This window comes from Molothrus ater, chromosome 3 (genome assembly GCF_012460135.2).
Source record: "Molothrus ater isolate BHLD 08-10-18 breed brown headed cowbird chromosome 3, BPBGC_Mater_1.1, whole genome shotgun sequence".
NCBI classification, from domain to species: Eukaryota; Metazoa; Chordata; class Aves; order Passeriformes; family Icteridae; genus Molothrus; species Molothrus ater.
In genome coordinates, this window is record NC_050480.2 from 3991937 (window position 1) to 4012145 (window position 20209).

Here is a 20209-nt window from a genome sequence, read left to right on the forward strand (position 1 = left end):
ACACAAATGTGGTTGAAATCCACAGCAGGCTGCCAAAGTCAGCAGTGGAGGGACAGAATGGTGCAAATCACTTCAAGAGGCAGTGTGGGCACATTTTTGCAAAATGAGGGAATCACTGGGTATAGCCATTAGTGAGGCTTGTGGAATTAAAACTATGAAATGCAAGTTGATTTATATTTTGAAGGAATACAGGAGGGAGCTCTGCTGCCCTCCATGGCTCTCACACCATGGCTGTAGCACCCTGCAAACCTCAGACACTTGCCTGTGCAACTCAGAGCATTCTCTTAGCTCACAGAGAGTTATGGATGGCACAGACTTCCAGAAGGAGCTTTCTAGAACAGCCCTGGAAATTGCTGCAAAGGCAGAATTTACATCAGGGTGAGTCACTGGGGTCTGAAGGCCCTATTTACCACAGCACAGCTGAGGATTTACATTCACATTTCTGGAGGGGCAGTGGAGCTCACATGTCACTTAACTGAGACATAGTGTCCCTAATTGTTGTGTTTCTGCCCCACTTCTCCTTAGACTCTGACCTTGACTTTAATTCAAAGATTTTATACAGCAAGTTAATAATGGCTCACACCACCCAACCCATTCTGGGCACAGCAAGGTTTGCCCAAGCACAATCCTGCAGGAAAAACAGAGTGAGATCAAAGACTCTGTTATGACGCTTTATGGATCTGAACTCAAAGTGTTCAGGGAACCTGAATTCTGTGCTTTGAAAATCCTCAACTTCAGAACTGTCACATCCTTCCAGTGCAGTATTCTGGATGTAACTTACAAGCAACAGACAGAAATTAAAGTAGTCAATCTGAAGCCATTTTGCAAATAGTTTTTCTAACCAAAGTACAAATAAATCCCTTAATAAATTTGATTTGGGGTGGCCTAATGAAAGACTACATAGTCCCCTCAGTACAGTGATCAAGACACTGAAGGTAACCCAGCTCCATTTTTAAGTAAGATTGATCTGCAAAAGGATTGTTAAAGACACCCAGACTATTTCAAAGAAGTTTTTCCACCTACACAGGATGTAACTGTCCAGAGGAAAACTGTCTGGGAATAAAAATCTGAGAACCTCATCAATCAGACTCAGAGATACAGTGAGATTAAGAACTAACCTGTATTTCACAGGTTGCATGCATCAATAATCAAACACCATTCAGGTTTTTTTAACTAATACAAACTTACAGCTCTTGTTTATGTGTAGTGAACAGCACAACCTTTAGAAATGTTAGTGAGATTAGAAAACAAAGAAAAAAAAGAGCAGATCACTTTCATTACTAGTTACTGGTGTAATTTATGTGGTTTACCTAGACAAACAAATGCTTGTACAACATCTAGAAATGAAATTTAAAGTGATGAGGAATGATTTGGGAGAGTTTTCAGGTGTTTTCGTATCAGGCAAGATATTTGCTTAAGGCAGAAGCCTCAGCTGTGGAATGAGCTGCTGAAACAGTTCTGGAGATGAACTTTATCATGATGACACTAAATTTGGAAAAGAGGATGTAGAGGAAAGATGCTCAAGAATGAGCTTGTAAAAGCCCCATATTTTCTTTCTAGATCTGTTTCTTATACTGCACTCATCACTGTGGTATCTTGAGTGCTTTCCAGTAGTGCATTAAGCAACATGACAAACATCTGTCACATGTTTGTTCTCTCACACTCTCCCCAGAGGGACAAGTGTGTGCAGTGGAGAGCCTTGTTTTAATTTCTTTAATTATTATAAATACACATGCACGTAACACATTATTAAACATTCGTGCTGGAGGGGAAAGGTCAGATAATTTTATCTTGCTCTCAGGATTAGAGCGGGTGAGCTCTGTGGTGTTCCTGTATCACACCCTTGCCCCACATTGCAGTGTCTTCTCAGAAAGCAAACCATGGCCATGAGTGTCTGCACCAGGCAGAAACCAAAAGTTTGAATTCCCAATGCCTCATTTACTGTTCCCACTCAAGACAAGGGATTCTGTCAAGAAACAACAAATGGAGTGAGGTGGTAGAATTTAGGGAAGATTGTTTCATTCCCATGTTTGATACAGACTAAAAGCAGGATTTAATGGAGCCTCAAAATCACTGTCAGGTCAGAGGGCACTGTGAGAGTCATGGTAAATCTAGGAATTTCATGGATTGGAAAAGTCTGATTTCAACTATGGAATGAAGACCTGGGAGTGAACGATTTCCCTACAGGGGGGATGTAACTGGGAAAACAACCTGGAAACTTGAGTTTGGTCAGACCTTGAAGAACTGCAGATAGACAACCTGCCTACTCAAGAGCCACAAACAAATTGTGGGAATCCCAAATCAATCCCCAGACCCCAGTGTGGGGTGGTGCCATTTCCCAGGGGCAGAGAAGTAGGTGTGCCTTGATAAATAAATAACTCTGCCTCTGCCACCTCAGAGAGAAATGGAGCTGCTCTGCCACATGCCAAGGAAGCTCCAATATTGCTGTTGCTTCCCTCTGGTGACTCCCACACCTCTGTTTCTCCAGTGACTCTCTGGACAGTTGGGAAACAGACTATTTCTGTAATGGACAGTGATCTGGGTCACACTGAGTGCCAAGAGCTGGAGCCTCCTCTCTGGCCTCACTCACAGGCAGAGCTGCAGCATCGCTGCTAAATTCACCAGAGCTCCTTCCCATACTCCACAAGGGCTGGGCTGCTCTGGGATTGCACCAACACAATCCACATTTGGCTCTGCTTGCAGCAGGGAAATCCTCACTCACTTCCTCACCCCAGTATCAGTCACAGCAGTAGGACACATCTGTAACTATTGCAACACTGGAGATGCCAGCACTGAAGCCTTTCCAGGTGCCTGCTGTTCTCCTCCCGCCCTGTTTCCCTCAAACACAACCTCTAGGCCACCAGCCTTGCTCTACCAGCATGGAGTTCCCTGCTCAGGTGGGAGCAGACCCACTCCAAGCATGGCAACCTTACCACCCTTCCCTGGGGAAGGCAGGAGGCTGCCTCACTTCCCACACCTTTTACCAACCCACATCTTGGCCAGAACATCAAAACCCTCCAAGGGTTTCCAGATGGGGAAGCAGCAAGCAGGCAATAATTGTTTTGCTGTCCAGCTGAACTTACCATCAGGAACAGCCAAAAACCATGAGTTCAGAAGTAAATTTATGAATCATTTTAGCTTGAGTAGCTTATTATCCAATGCATTTTAACTAATCTATCTTAAAAGGCAACTTCATGTTTACTCATATATGAAGCTCCTAAAGATCAAATAAACCTCCTTTGTTCCAGCACAGTCTACAACAAAAAGGACTGGAATTGTACAAGTATTTTATTTCCAGCTTTTGTAGGAACTGGGAGTACAAAGCTCATGAGGTCCCTGCAAAGACTTGCCCTGAGCTGCCTGGTGTTGGGGTGGCAGGAGGTAGCCAGACCCAAAAGTCTTCTTCACACCTGGGAATGTGCTTTGCAGTGTAAGGACACAGCAGTGAGCTCAGCAAATCCTGCACCAGCACAGCAGCTTCAGGACTGACACTGGGCAGAAATGCAAAGAGCAGCCTAACTTCCCTGCAGAATAAAGGGAAGATGTATGTAAAATATTTGGACATTTGGGGAGAGGGTAAACGTTAAGAATTAACTCAAACTGTTGATGGTTTATTTTTTATTGAATCTTGTGGTCGAATTTGTTTTCATTTGTTATGAGAAAGAATCCATCATTTTTTCCAAAGCACCACCCAGAATCTGCCACTGGTGATGTTCTAACATCCCCAGTGCCTATACAAATAGAGAGGTCAGCTGAGATTTGTAAACTAGAGATCATAAGTTTTAAGGAATTTGTTTATTCAGCCTAGAGTCTCCAAATTGTGTACGATGCCAAAATTAAAAATTCATCTCACTGTACTGTGTCATGTTACAATAAAAAGCTCTCCAACATTTTGGATGTTCAGATGAGAAAGCAAATTGCAATTCATTTGTCAGCACATGCAGTTTAATTATAATTAAGTACCTCCAGCAGTCATAATGAGCAGGCAAAATGAAAATGCTGTTTTTATACTTGTATAAACCTGCATTGAGTGCAAACTAAAAGCTGCCTGAATTACTCTGAAAAGCATCGGGCTAGAACTTGCAGTTTTAGCTGTACTGAGCAAATACAAACACACATAAACTGCTTCCAGAGACTTGAACAGATTGACTGAATTAGGAGAATTTTCATGGGAATGACAAGAGGCAGATCTCTTCCTGATGAGAAGGCCACCACATACCCAGTTCCAAGTCCCTGTCCAAAGCATGGAGCACGGGAACCATGCAAGAGATCAGCAGAGTCCTTTTAGTACCAGCAAAACAACATATTTCTGACTCCTTTCCTTCTTGAGAAAGAGCTGAACTACATTTGCTGAAATTTTCTGGAGTAATTCAGCATGAAACATCCAACCAGCGTGGGAAAAAAACCAAAGCAAAACAAAACAGGCAAATGATTCAAATATGATGAAGCTGCAAGAAGTTCACAGAAAATTCTAGACTGACAAGTGCAAAATATTAATGGCATTTGACAAACAAATGATTAAAATAACCATATCTGAAAATATCTACAAAGGCAGTGTATGAGAATTAAAACACTACCAGATTCCTGATAGCTGCAAGTGTTGAGATGACATCTTGGGAGTGCATCTGAACTTTTCTGCCTGCACTCCTAAGTAGTTTGAAGATGTGTAAAGTATTTAGCCTGTGGAAATACTTTAAGTAAATGTAATGACTAATATTGCATTTGTTTTCTTTTTTATAAAGATATAGATGAATGTGCAACTGGAACCCACACTTGCAGAGCTGACCAAGTGTGTGTCAATTTAAGAGGCTCCTTCAGCTGCCAGTGCCTTCCAGGCTACCAGAAACGAGGGGAGCAGTGTGTTGGTGAGTGTTGCTTTCCATTCAATGGTTTGCTTTCATTATCCACAGTTACAAACCTCATACTGGTCATAAAGCAGACGGGTATGTGTGGTGTGAAACAGCTGTCTCACTTTGGAATGCAATGGAATAGTCACTTTACCACAGTAATTAATCACTAAAACATGGGATGAGGAGCTATTTTAAGAATAATCAACACTTGGAGTTCACAGGCCGAGTTCTGCTAATAGTTCCCATTGTGTGACTGTTTGTGTTGGGGCATTGCCCAGTGTCCCAGAGACTGCCACGAGTCCCTGATGGCAGCAAAGCACCTTCCCCTGAGATTCAGCTCCAGGTCCGTGGGACACAGCGCCCCCAGCCCTGCTCCAGGACTCGGCTTCCCGAGCACAAATGACAGAGATGGAAACTCTGAATGCAGGTACAGGAGGGCTGCAGCCTCTAAAACCCACCAGGCTTTATTGTCCATGCCAAGATAAGCTGTTGGCACCCTTGGGAGCCATGCAAGCATGGCATGGAATTAAATCCAAGTGCAGGGCAAACACCACGTCTCTCCTGTCCCAGCCTCAGGTGGGGACATCACACCAAAGTGCCATCCCCCTGTTCCTGCATCTGACACTCTTTAATCACCATTTCAATGGATAAAATGCTTCTAGAGGCACTCCAGCCTTAAGCCTCGGGTTTGTCAGATAATAAAAACAACTATGAAGGAAGAGAGTCACACCTACACATCAGGAGGTGATATTTGAGACAGCCTCTTCTAATACACTGCCCTGGTTTCATGCAGCTTAGGAGAAGAGCATTTGGGCTTGGGGTTTTTTCCTCTTTCAGGCATCCTGCATTTCAAACTGTATAAGAATTTTTTAATTTTTATTCTTTTTTTTTTTAATTTTTATTCTTAATCTCTTCTCTTATTGCTAAGGCCACAGGTAAGAAACTGAGAAGATTTTAGTACACACCTAGAATAACTTCAGTTATTCTGGGCATGGCCCTTTCTTCAGGATTCCAATTCAAGGGCTGTAGAAATAATAAGAATAAAAATTCTTATCTCTTTCCTAAGAGACATAGATCAGGCCTCAAACTGTCAAATTGGTGTAAACACAGGTGTATCTGATTTCTCTCAGTTCTCTGGGCAGGAGTAGGATGACTGATTTGGAATGTAGGTAGATGAATAGTTTTGGAAGGTCGTGCATTTATTTTATTTAATATCTGGGGTTTATTTGGATTTTTTTATATAGCAGGTAAATTATATTACTGCCACGCAAGAGCACTTCTGATATCAAGACCCATGGTCCTAAATGAAAGTCAGGAAACGGGACTGAAAAGAAATGGGAGAAGTGAGAAGAAATGAGACTGATAGACCTTTTTACTTAAATGTGAACATATTTATGCATCTAAATCTATCCATGAAGAGGTCTGGAAAGTGAAATTTCCCTTCTCCTATTTAGGTCAAAACCAAGAATAACACCTGTGTTACATATTACACACTGACCTAAATTACAAGTACATCCCAACAGTTAGTACTGTCAGCATTTCAGAATAAAGCCTGTCTTTAGGGATTTTATAACAGCTTAGCCAGAAAATGTTCTTGGGGCCAGATCTTGATAGAGGTTCTCCATATGGGAGGAAATGTTTCTCAAATTTGAAAGACATTTTTCCAGACTATTTTGGCTTGAAGGTAGAAGGAGAAAAAGAGACACATTTTTAACAATTGGTCGATTTTAATCTAAATTCACTAACAATTTCTGACTTTTTTTCTAATTTTTTTTTAATTTGCTTGTTCACATATTGCCAAATGAGTCTTTTCTGAAATGCATGACTGCAGGGAGAATGAATTGTTTTCCAGCATCACTTCAAACAGATTTGGCCCAATTGATCAGATGAATCTCAGCCCTTAGATCTGCCCAAAGCTGATGTGCCTAATCCCACAAGGAAAATTCCCACTGAATAAGAGCCAGATCCTGAAAGCATTTATGTGTATAAATGTACCAATGCATTGCTCATATGGATAATCCTATTTTTTTTAAGTTCCTTAGAAGAGCTTAGTCCTGTAAAAGTCAAGGATGGAAATCTACTGTGCCTCCTTAATTCATTCCATTTCCACTTTTCAAATTTCTCTCTGCAACAAGAGTTACAGTGACAATTGCTACTGTATGGATAGCCAGGAATTTTCCAGCAGAAGCCTATCCATTCATAATCACCCAAAACACTCCACTAAGTTCAGCCCTAAATTTGACAAAGAAAGAGTTAACTTGTAAAGATTATTTTTTCACTTGATATTAAAACAAACACTTTCCTCATTATATTAAAAAAAAAAAAGCCTTGGCCTCTTTTTAAACACATCTATGGTGGAAACAGCTGGAGGTGGGAAATGCAAGATCTGGCATGGATGTGGGAAGTGCCTTTCTTTGTTCCAGTGAATACTGCTCTGATTTGTGTGAGTGTTGATCCTTTGAAATGTCCCATTGTGTACAAGCCCCAGAGCACAGCGTTGGGTTTCTTCACCGAGCTCCAGCCACCACAGCTCAAGGCAGCCACTGCACACACACACACACGAAAATGGAATAATGAAACATGTTTTCCAGGCAAAGCCAGAGCCACTGTCTCCTCCAGAATGAAGGGAAGCCTTTTAAAATGCAGAGGGGTAAGGGAAGGGGGTGGTGCATGTTCTGTGTGGCAGGCAGGTGAAAGCCCTGCTCCGATGCACAGCAGGAATGCTGACTCTTGGAAAGACAGACTGCTCCACCTCAAAAGCAGGGCTGACCTGCAAGGAGAGGCTGTGGAAGGCTCTCAGTGCCCGAGATGCACAGCCAGGTGTGGTGCTGCTGGGTGGGAAGGGATCCAGGACAGGCAGCCGGGGGAATGGGAGCAATGGGAAACCCTTGGAGAGCAAGGCAAGGTCTGGGGATCCCTGTGGAAGCACAACCACCGGTTTCCTTTTCAGGTCCATTAATCTATCCTTGCCATTTCCCTGTACTTGCACAGAAAATCTGGACTGCTCCTAATGGAGCTGAAAAGATTTAGTATGTGCCAGGAGTGCTGCATGCAAATTTTTGGGAAAATGAGCTCCAAGCCACATTGGCTGTGTTGGTCAGCACCGTGTCTGATCCTGAGGGATCAGGGAAAGCTGAACAAAACACTGAGTTTTACCTACACAAAATAAACCAGATCAAGTACTACTGCAGGACTGAGTCAATAAAATAAAGTTTGAATGCACACTGAAGACAAGGAGCATAAAAGCTTGTTACAAAACAGTCACTTACAGGAAAAGTTCAAGTGTATCTTGTAATATCCAAGGAAGCAGTGCCCAGCTCACATAAGCTTTCCTCCTGCTTTTAACCAAGTGCAATTAACTTCCCTCAGACACGAGAACAGCAGGGAGGTGCTGTGCTTCCACGTGAACTAACTGGTGTTTTTGGTGCCCCAGACATCGACGAGTGCACCCTGCCCCCGTACTGCCACCACCGCTGCGTGAACACGCCCGGCTCCTACTACTGCCAGTGCAACGCTGGCTTCCAGCTGGCATCCAACAACCACACCTGCGTAGGTAAGCACTGCTGAGGACCCCAACAGCCCCCCAGACACCAGCACACACCTGCCACGAACAAACTGGAATGAAATCAACACCAACCAGGAAAAGACTGCACTGAAAGGCTCCTCTGTGAGTGAGCCGAGAGTTACAGGAGGGTTGCAGAATAACAGACATTCAAGAAAGCTCTAAATTTTTTTGTTGGCATAGCAGATTTCCAAAGACATTCTAAAGCCTTATATTCAGTATTTAATCCTAGATTGAATTGTTCTTTCAGTTCTGCTTTATTATTTCCTATATTATTTCCAGTTCACACAACACAGGCCAGAACTGGGAATCAAAGCAATCAATACTCTACCTCCGCAGTTAAGGGTAATTGTCACAGACACATTTTATGAAAAATCCTTTCCTTAGGACTTTTTCTTCTGAGAAGCCAGGAGGCCTTAGAAACAAAATGTAACCAATGGTTATCTGCTGCTGTGGAATGCAACAGGTGCATCTGGGATTGGTCTCACGTGGTTGTTTCTAATTAATGGCCAATCACAGTCCAGCTGTCTCAGACTGTCTCAGTCAGTCACAAGCCTTTGTTATCATTCCTTTTCTATTCTTAGCCAGCCTTCTACTGAAATCCTTTCTTCTATTCTTTTAGTATAGTTTTAATATAATATATATCATAAAATAATAAATCAGCCTTCTGAAACATAGAGTCAACATTCTCATCTCCTCCCTCATCCTAAGACCCCTGTGAACACCATCACAGGTAATTTACCTCAGCACGTGGCAATGAAAGTCTTTAGGTCACATTTGAATATCTAGAAAAGTTAAAAATGTAAACAAGGGTTGTGAAGAGTGACCTTTCAGCTGATGTTGCCCTTAGAAATAAAACATTAAGGGAAGCTGCACAGTAGAATTTTAAAGACTGATGTCCAGTTAGAAATCACAACATCTGTTCTAGAAGGATGAAAGTGATAATAAAAGATAACTGTCTGCAGAAGCACAAAGAGAATGGCTACAAAATCAAGAGACTGGTGATGGAGATGGTCAGCTCTTTTGTGTATATAAAATCTATATTATATACATAGAAAAATCAGGCTGTGTTTTCCAGCTTCCACCATCCCTTCCAAGCATTGCCAACCCTCATCAAGCACCCTGGCACACTGCACAGCTCTGCACTGAGACAGGAATTGCTTGGTTCTCACCAAATCATAGGATTTTTAAAATGGCCCACAGACACAACAGAGCCAGGTGACAAAAGTCACTGACTTGTCCCTTTCCATGGCTCAAATGGAAGGTGGATTCTTTCAGCATTTCACCAAACAGCCCCTTCCTGGCTTTCCAGCCTCCCAGCATCATCAGGCACGTTTCTGCCAGGTGAAGGGGAGGAAAGCCTAAGGAGGAGATTTATGAATAGATGATTGCTGCCTCAAGACAAACTCTCCCATCTGCCCCAGCAGCACTTACAGCTGTAGCTATTACAGTTGTGTCACGACTTCTGCCTCAATTGAAAATGGGTCAATATTTCTTGGGGAATGAACAGAACTGGGGCTTTGGCCACCAAATTTATTCCTCCTGGTAGTATTGGAGGAGGAATGATGTGTATCCTTTGCACTGCTGCCAGAAATGAACTCAGAGGGGAAAAAAAGACTTTGTGATGAGTTTTCCCTGTTATCATTCATTTTCAGGACTAGGAGGTTGATTATGCAGAGAATTCATATTCTCTTCATTGGTTTCAGTTCTCTGAGTGCCTCATCTTTGTTAGTTTTTAGGTGTATCTGTAAATTTACAGTGTTGCTGACATTTATAAGCCATGAACTCAAAGGTTTTTCTCCAAGCACAGCTCTCTGCTCATGGAGATATCTGATAAACACAAACATGAATTGAAAACATGCAGGATGGAAATACAAGGGAAAACACTAAAATCCACAGACTGACAGGAGCAGCAGTTAATCAACAGTCTGTGCCAAACAAGGGCTACAGATTCCAGAGGTGATTAGACTTATATAAACTTCCCATTAAAAATTGCTTCTCTTCTCATACCAGTGTCCTCAAAATGTTCTTGGGATGGGCAACACCATGAAAAATGTAGCACAGAAAAATACCTTCCCCCAATATGGTCTAGGCCTTAGAGCTCTGCAGAACTCTACTGGCCTCAAAGGCTTATGTTATAATTGCAATGGAATTTAAAAGAAAAAATTTTCAGAGTAATAAATAGCTCAAATAAATCTTAACCACTGCATGCTGAGAGGCCTTATCAGTATGTGTTCCTTATATCAATTATTTATAGAGACTTGGCATTTCATACCTGAAAAAAAGGCACTGGAATGTGGAGCTTAATAGCCACATTAAACATTTTTGGGAGAATTCATCACACATTAGAATAACTCTCATTCCTGGAAAAATACTGGTTTTTACATGGAATGTAAAGCACAGCTCTAACATTGCTCCAGTGTCTGCAGATCTACATTGGGAGAGCCAACTGAGCTTCTGCTGAGCAACAGGCCCAGCCTAAGGACTAATCCACCAAGCCTAATTACCACCTACACAAGCAAAATATCTCCTTTTTCCTTTCAGACATAAATGAATGTGATGCCAACAACCCATGTGCACAGCAGTGCTACAATATCCTGGGTTCTTTCATTTGCCAGTGTAATCCAGGCTTTGAGCTAAGCAGTGACAGAATCAACTGTGAAGGTGAGACTTTTTTTTCATCTTGGAAAAGCAATTTTTTTGTTGTTTTTGTTCGCACTGAAGCCTTTCTGTGAATTAAAGGACAGAATAGAAGTGGAGACATTCTGTGGGTAGAGTTGTAGCCAAAACCCTTAAGATATTTATTTTTTATGGTACAAAGGAGGCTAATTCACACCTGGGTAGCTGCAGCTGCTTTCAGGTACAGGTAGGAATGGGTCTCTCTATAGCAAGTGCAAAACAGGACACAGATTGCTGCACTTCAGATCCCAAGTGGGAAGAAAGATTTCTGAACCCTGATTGCACAAACTCCCTGGAATTGTGGGTGGTCTAATGCTGATGATTATTAAATGAATTGGAAAGGAATGCACAGCAAAAACAAGGGCAATTTTTGTGTTGTTAGGCTCCTCTGAAAACAAAACCTCCAATTCCTGATTTTAAGGGGGCCACAAGTGTGCTTTGGAGGTGCTTTGCAGCCTGTGTACACAAACAGCATGCCTCCTGTACAATTACACAATCAACACTTTATTTCCTCTGCCAGAGGCTCCACAGGGGTGCCCTAATCTCCTTTTGGACACATGATGACCTCACCCTTAGAGCCCACATCCTTTCTACCAGCCTTGCAGGCAGAGAGGTCCCTGCTTCAGCACTGCCCTCCCCAGTGAGCTGGGAGAGCTGTTACAGATGCTCCCTCTGCTTAACCTAATCTTAGGTTAATAATTATAATAATAATAATAATAATAGGTTAACCAAGCTGCTTAACCTAATCCCATTTGAACAGAGCAGGGAACAGCAAGCGTGCAGCCTCCAAGGACACCCTGAGCCCAGCCCAAGAGCTGGGCTCAGCTCAGAGGTAGGAGGAGGGAGATCTGTGCTTCCCAAGCCAAGCCCTCCTCTTGATGGGTTTAAATGCATTTCCTGTTGATGGCATGCACTGTTCAGTTCTGTTTCACACCAGGCCTCCCTCACGAGGCACTGATGGATACACAAGGATAAAGAAGCAGGAGAATGGTATCCACTGATTATTATTAGAAGACAAAAAAAAAAAAAAAAAAAGACTTTTCCCTCTTTCCCAGAGAGCTACTCCATGAGTGGAGGGCACAAGTACAAAGGCAACATTTCTGCCTTAGTAACTAATCTCACAGCTGTGGGTTTTTTCCTCAAAGTCATCATATTTTGGAATACTGCAAGTACACACAATTTCAAGAGTTATTTTCCCAAACCTGTTCTGAAGTCTAATTTAGCTTCTGCTTCCTCAAATCCAAACTTCTTCTTTTGGAGGATTACTAACAAAATCCCAGCAGAGCTCACCCTTCCATTCTCAAGGTATTAAGCAACACATTTCAGGTTTTGGATAGTTCTTTTTAGATATTTTTTTCCCCCAAGCATTTAGCTATTATATTTAGTTCTGTAACAAGGTACATTTTAAAGGCCAATAACACAAAGCTCTTTTGCTCTCTGCAGACACTGACGAATGCAGAACCTCAAGTTACTTATGTCAGTACCAGTGTGTCAACGAGCCAGGAAAGTTCTCCTGTGTGTGCCCTGAAGGGTACCAGGTAGTAGGAGGCAGGACATGCCAAGGTAAGTGCCCTCCCCTTGGCAGGCTCAGCCCTGCATTGTTGACACCACTTCAGGCTAAGGGTGATTGCTGGCTAAATGGTTGTATTGCATGACAGGATTACTGTGCTGATAGCAGAAGATGTGTTGATAAAGCACTTGATGATTCATTAAATATCTTTTAATCTCATTTGAATCCTTCAGCTCAAACTCCAAGTCCTTTGGATTCCTAAGACAAAAATTTCAGTTTTTGCAGTCCTCAGGTAAAGCTTGTCTTGGATGTCAAGGTAGTGGCTCTAAATTTGAGATCAACATCCCTGAATAAATCCAGGTCATTTTTTACAGACATGAAACATGGCTTTATATCATGTTTCTTTTCAGAGAGATTCCTAAATCCAGTCACAGTAAAAATTAAAGATATGTTTCTTCTGATAAAGGAGAAAAAAATGCAAGCCTTCAGCAGCTTAGATAATTCGTGTGTAGAAAAATAAATGTTCTGGCCAGGTGCCACCAAATGCCAGGATTTTCAAGTTTGTGGTTTTTTCTCAGTGATGCTAAAAGTCTCTACATCTTATTAGCAATATTCTAAGTGCAAGAACTATTGCTTCTGTAATGCAGAACCGGATTTAACAGAATGTATTTTTAGAAATAAAGAGGTGTGATAATTAGGGCCAGAAAACATGAGAAAATAACTCTTCTTTACCAGTATTTTGTCTTACAAAATCCTGATTCTTTTCCTTCTGAAGAACAGCAGCTGACACTGAGCATTACAGGATGGTTGATTTAAGCATCTAAAAACCTGTTTGTGCCTTCCAAGAGATTGCATTTGGATAAAGCCTTTCTGTGCCTGTATGAAATTTAGGAGCCCATGTGGGTAGACAGTGGGGCTCTGGCACTGACAGGAAATAGAGCATTAATACAGTGCAAGGCTCACAGTCTCCATCTCCCTTCAGGGCTCTTTTCTCAGGCAGAAGCAGCTCTACTTTGCACAATAAATGAGTTTTCACTATTCCTTCTAAAGCTATTTTGGTGAAAACGTGGCCATTAATGAAGCACTTTAGACCATGAAACCCAGGTTATAACAACTGAGAAGCAGCAAAAGGCAGGTAATCACAATTCTTCCTTGAGACCTTTTTCCTCTGTCTCCAGGACACCTTTGGCTGTAAAACCATTCTTTGCTAATTATAAACTTGACAGCACTTCCACAGTTGCATTATATATGATTAATGTGCATCTCCTATCAGCTAAAAACATTCAGTCTTGCTTAACAGCCAATAAGCAAGTTTATTCCACTTCTGCACAGAGAAACCCTTTCTAGTTAGGTCCTAGAAATCTAGACAAGGACATGGAAAGCTGACGGGTTTCAACAGACAAGCAGGTTTTTTTTTGTAGTACCTTGGTAGCAACCCTGTTTCCATCTGCTTTGACACAGTCCTTCCTCCTTATTCCTAGATATAAATGAGTGTGAGACCACTAATGAATGCAGAGAGGATGAAATCTGCTGGAATTACCACGGAGGGTTCCGTTGTTACCCCAGAAATCCTTGTCAAGAGCCCTACATCCTTACCTCGGAGAAGTAAGGGAAAAACTGAATCTTGTGTTTTAGGCTCATCCTGAAGAAGGGCCGTGAAGGAACGAAGCAGAACGTTGTGTTTTAATGCCTTTTGCTGTGCTCTCCCCCTGTGTGTGTGGCAGCCGCTGCGTGTGCCCGGTGTCCAACGCCATTTGCCGGGAGCTGCCCTACTCGGTGGTGTACAAGTACATGAGCATCCGCTCCGACAGGACCGTGCCCTCCGACATCTTCCAGATCCAGGCCACCAGCATCTACCCCAATACCATCAACACCTTCAGGATCAAGTCTGGCAATGAGAACGGAGAGTTCTACCTGAGGGTGAGTACTGGGGCCACTCAGACCCTGTCTTGACACTGTCCTGTCCGTGTGACAACCCCAAAGGTCCCCAGAAGGCTTCCACAACACCCTAAAGTCTGGCAGCTTTTTGGTGCTTCCTTACCAAGGGTGCTTGGTTTTCAGTTTTCAACAAGCCTTTAACTCTTCTACCTGAAGAGCCTAAACTGTGACTCCAACTCTCAGGAATATTTAGCAATCCTGGGACAGCCATGTCAGATTCACACAAAATAACTTCCTGCCTTTCCCTCTCTGTACCAACACCTCAGATAAATCTGTTTAGGACACAATTATAGAAAGATAGCTTGTACAATTACATTAATTACATTTCTCATTTTGCAAAAGAAGAAATCAATAACAGCATTCTAGAAATCTGTGCCCCATCCAAAGCTAAGCTCAGGCCAGCTTAGAGTGGTGTTGAGACATAACTAAACCTTTATTTCCCATAGGAAAAACCAGGGAAGTTCAAAATACTTGGGATAGCAGTACTTCCTGTTAGTGGGATACATTCAAGTAGATACACATAAATGGGAGTGTCTAAAACATCTGCTTTTTAAGCAGATGTTTTTTGGGAAGAAATCTCATTTTCTTGAACCCCTATAATATTTACAAATTCCTGGGAAATCCTTCCCTTCATATGTGGCTTTACACTCAGTAAAACAGATTCAGCACAAAAACCTTCTATCAGAAATACAGTAATTGGGAGGTTTTCATGTTTCATTATTTTCCTTCAAATCAGGAGATTATGGGCTTTTGATAGTCCAGCAAGTGTACCAAGCTGTGGTATTGCCATTTACACCATGTTTACCCAAGGTGGGAGCAGGGAACTACTCACCCATATATCATTTGTTGTGACATAAGAAATCCAGGGGAAAATACTGGATTACAGGTTACACATCAAAACCCCCTAACTATCCCCAAAATACAAACAGCTACTTGCTTAAAATAACAGCAAGATCACTGCAGGTCCCACTTGGGTTAGACCCCAGTGTGGCCCTCAGACTGACCCTTGGAGTACCAGTTCCTACCTCCTGTTGCCACCCAATAAGAAATCCCAGGCCTTAAATAAGGAAGCACGTGTTTATTCCTGCCAGAGGACTGTGGTAAACAAAAGCTTGCTTGGAAGTTATTCCTACTGTTGTACTGAAATGCTGAGCTGGCTCCTGGATGCAGCAGATGGATTGGATTCATCTGTGCACCCAACTCACGGTGACATGGGGAGAAAATATTTGTAGTAGGCAAAGGGAGAGACAAAGCTGACCCTTTTATCATCATCTGGAAAAGGCAAAGCTGTTTGACAAACCAGCAGCATAACCCCAGATTGGGAAAGGAGCTTTGAAGCAAAACAAGATGGAGATAGCACTAGGCACACAGCAGTAACAAAAAATCCCAGCATTTACAAGGACAGCACAACTTCTGGAGCATGAGCCACAAGAGAGATTTTTGAGTTTCCCTCCAATGAACAAACCACCTCACTGTTAAAGACATTAGGGCTCTTGTTTCACTTATTCTCTCTCTATTTTAAAACCTGGTAGATGGGGTTAAAGCAAAAACCATCTTGGGATAGATTACCACTTCCCACATCCTCTGGCGGAGTCAGCATAACCAGGAACAGATTTTGCAGCACAGTTTATTCCTGTGAGCCTCAGTCAGGTGCAGTTATCCCTGCAGCACAGCCAGGTGTGAGATTAGCCATGGCCCTTTGGAAGTGTTAAAAGCACCCTTGCCTGGTGGAGGCCTGTGCTGAGGCAGGGCAGTGAGACACAGCAGTGACAGCAGCAGGGAGTTGCTGTGAGCTGGGCTGTGCTGCCTGGTGCAGGCCTGTGCTGAGGCAGGGCAGTCAGACACAGCAGTGACAGCGGCAGGGAGTTGCTGTGAGCTGAGCTGCCTGGTGCAGGCCTGTGCTAAGGCAGAGCAGTGAGACACAGCAGTGACAGCAGCAGGGAGTTGCTGTGAGCTGAGCTGCCTGGTGCAGGCCCGTGCTGAGGCAGGGCAGTCAGACACAGCAGTGACAGCGGCAGGGAGTTGCTGTGGACTCGGCTGTGCTGAGCTGCCTGGTGCAGGCCTGTGCTAAGGCAGAGCAGTCAGACACAGCAGTGACAGCGGCAGGGAGTTGCCGTGGGCTGGGCTGTGCTGCCTGGTGCAGGCCTGTGCTAAGGCAGAGCAGTGAGACACAGCAGTGACAGCAGCAGGGAGTTGCTGTGAGCTGAGCTGCCTGGCTCAGGCCCGTGCTGAGGCAAAGCAGTGAGACACAGCAGTGACAGCAGCAGGGAGTTGCTGTGGACTGGGCTGTGAGCTGAGCTGCCTGGTGCAGGCCTGTGCTAAGGCAGGGCAGTGAGACACAGCAGTGACAGCAGCAGGGAGTTGCTGTGAGCTGTGCTGGTGCAGGCCCGTGCTGAGGCAGGGCAGTCAGACACAGCAGTGACAGCAGCAGGGAGTTGCCGTGGGCTGGGCTGAGCCGGGCTGTGCTGTTGTTATTGTTGCAGCAAACCAGCACGGTGAGCGCCATGCTGGTGCTGGTGAAGTCCCTGTCGGGCCCCAGGGAGCACATCGTGGACCTGGAGATGCTGACGGTGAACAGCCTGAACTACCGCACGAGCTCGGTGCTGCGGCTAACCATCATCGTGGGCCCCTACGCCTTCTAGCGCCCGCAGCAACCCCGCCGCCAAGGAGTAGTACCCAAAACAAAGCACTTACTATTTTTATTTATAGATTTTGCTCTCTTTTTTAAAAGAATTTGTTTAGTAAGTTGATCTCTCTTATTCGCACGTTACACCTGTAATTCCAAATTAGTAGATGTGTTCCATAGTATAACATGGGCATTGTCACTTTCTGTATAAAGATTTAAATCTTTTTTTTTATTACCTTGGACTAGATACATACTATGCTTTTATATGAGAACTGTATGTTCATACTATCCTGTAAAGCTTCACACACCCTTCCTAGCCAAATAGGTCATGCAATTTAAAAGTGATCTTCTGTTTTGTTTTTATTTTAAATTCTAATGCAGCTACACTGAATCTCAAAAAAGAAAAAAATTATGTAGTACGAATGATACACAAAGTAACGGTTATCTGATAAGCTAAAATATATTTCTTATTTTTAACTACTTTGTACCAAAAGGTAACAGTAAATAAAAATCTATTTCTGTAGACATTTATGCGCTATCACAGTTGGTTTTTCTAATCTGGGTTGGAGGTAAAGTGACATTGTGAGAAATGCTTTGCATCGGGTTTTTATATGTAGATTGTGTTAACCATACCATGGAATAATATTACGCTCTCTCCAAGAAAAATAGACCATAGGAAGAAAATGTCTCCAACAAAGAAAGAAACTCCAAATGGGAAATCACCAGGCAGGGCACAAATGTCCATGAGAACACTGTTGGTAGTTACTGCTCAGAGGGAGGCAGCATTTTCAGACTGAAGTTAACATACTATTTTCCAGAGATATTATGTTGTATACTAAGAATTGAGTGCATTTTCTTATTAAGTTATATCATTTTCAGGCACTCGGTCCTGTTCTTGCTCTTACAACTCAGATGTATCATGTACAGTGTTCATAAAATTTATTTCTAATTCAAGAACTAATAACATCTTTTGTAATATGTAAAATCTTATTTCTTGTTTAAAATGTAGTAGTTAATCCTCTGATGTACAAAATTTTTAATAAAGATCTCTTACCATATTGTATTTGGTCTCTTTTGAGGTAGTTTGTTACTTCTGCTGCTATTGTCACGTACTGTGGGAGTTGGCAAAGTTGTTTTGAGGTCTGAACAGTCAGAGGGATCCAGATCTCAGCCTGTACAGGATGAGTTCTTGGAAGACTCACAACACAATTCCTTTGTAGAAGAACGAGCCTGCTGCCTACTGAGATTTAGTTTTACTGACAGCAAAAATTCACTCCAGAACAAAACTTCGAGCAGGCCACAACCACTGTGGCTGAAGGCAACCACATCCCCCTGCCCGGGCAGAGTGCAGAGCAGGACCCCATTATCCAATGATCATTCCTGCAGGAAGTCATTTGTGGCTTTAAACAAACACTTCATCTGCCAAAAGGCTCGGAGCACGTGGCTGCAGCACAGGCCAGGAAACGGTGCTGGTGCTGGGTCACGTTCTCTGCCTGGGGCCCAAAGCACTGGGGTGAGACCCCCAGCACTCCTCATCCCTCCCAGCAGGGAGGGGCTCCCCAGGACAAGTCCAGTTGCTCTGCAGTGGGATTTAACTGGGGTTTGCCATGGTGAAATGTCTCTGCTACAGAGTTTGGCTTGTAGGGAGCTCCTCCCCAGTCATGGCTACAAATCCACTCGGTCTGAAAGGCAATTCTTCACACCGCACAAGCACTGAGCAAGATGCCTCCAGCCTCCTGCTCCTCCGTGCAACTCCCTTGGCAAATGGCACATGCTCACCTCTACAGGTCCTCTAATGAACTCTGTCTCTCCATGCAGGCTGTCCTCATGAGCTGTGCTGCCCCTCAGACACCCCTCTCCACCCTCAACCATCAGCACTGTTCTTTTACACCAACTTTTAACTTCCAAATTGTGCAATTCAGCATTGCCCACTCCAAGAAAATCAGTTTTGGTGCTTTTATGGGCAATTCTCTCTTGAGAGGTGCCCAGAGGAGGCTCAAGTGGCTTTGCCTCCTTAGGACCCCAGACTTGAAGGGCACCAGGCTGGTCTCTGGAGCAAATTAAGGAACCACAAATCATCCCTGAAATCTCCAAGCTGCCAAGCTCTGCCCCAAGGATTTACTCTATCAGTTTTTATATCAGTTTTACCAACAGCTCTTTTAAGCCTTCCTTTTAAAACTCTGCTCATCTGACAGTAACTCAGAATTGATCATTATATATAAAAATATTTCTACACCTCTCAAAGGGCAGAAGCAGCAGAGGCAGCTGTACCTCACACAGGTGGCCCAAGTCATGCTCAGCCTGCACAGTCCTGCACACCTCACAGTGCAGGATACTTGGCTCAGTCCACTTGATTTACACACCAGTGCCCTGCTCCCTGTCTGTTTGCAACATCCATGTGCCCAGCAGACCACTGAGAGCCCAAAGTGGCCAAGTCAGAGGTTGTCACAGCTCAGGAGTGCAGATCCAGCCATGTGTCGCTGTTCTGCAGGCTGGTTGAGCCTGAAGGTGGTCACTGGGTGTGGGCAGCACTTCCATGAGAGCCAGGAGCTGGAATAACAGCAGCCCCTCCAAAGCAAAACAGGAGCGGAGCTGAGCTGAGCAGAAACTGGCAGGGGGTGGCTGGTTTTGTTTTGGGTAGGGGTGGGGTACATGACTGAGCCTGAAAGGAGCCCACAGTCAGAATGAGAAGATGGTTCAGAGCCTGAACAAGGAGAGCTTTTGTACACCAAAAATCCTGCATGCTTTTAGGTGGGAAATCTACAGGTCCTCCAGTTCTCCAGGCAAGCAGAGCTTCACCTGTTCCCTACAATTTGTAGGGAAGTGCAGCAAACATGCAACAAGAGTTTGAAAAGCTACTTAGGGACACTAAGGGACACTAAAATCCCAAAAAATTATATGAGAGCAGAGTGTTTGCTCAGCCCTCTCTGTATCCCATTGCCATGACCATTACCAAGAGCACACTCCAGGAAGGATTCTCATATAAATCTATCAATGTTGGAGAAAAGTCTAAATCAGGATCACATGCAAAGTTTAATATCTTC

General features: G+C 43.5%; 1 protein-coding gene across 2 annotated transcripts in view; it reads left to right on the forward strand.

Moving 5' to 3' along the window:
• Positions 1–18228, forward strand: part of EFEMP1 (EGF containing fibulin extracellular matrix protein 1) — a 46253-nt gene extending 28025 nt beyond the window's left edge. For both annotated transcript variants that reach the window (XM_036381081.2, XM_036381082.2), the window contains exons 5-11: positions 4743–4865; positions 8284–8403; positions 10957–11076; positions 12535–12654; positions 14083–14206; positions 14326–14521; positions 17023–18228. In XM_036381081.2, coding sequence (XP_036236974.1) covers positions 4743–4865; positions 8284–8403; positions 10957–11076; positions 12535–12654; positions 14083–14206; positions 14326–14521; positions 17023–17181 — 962 coding nt within the window. In that variant the 3' untranslated portion in view covers positions 17182–18228. The remainder of the gene's footprint in view (positions 1–4742; positions 4866–8283; positions 8404–10956; positions 11077–12534; positions 12655–14082; positions 14207–14325; positions 14522–17022) is intronic.
• Positions 18229–20209: the final 1981 nt, after the last annotated feature.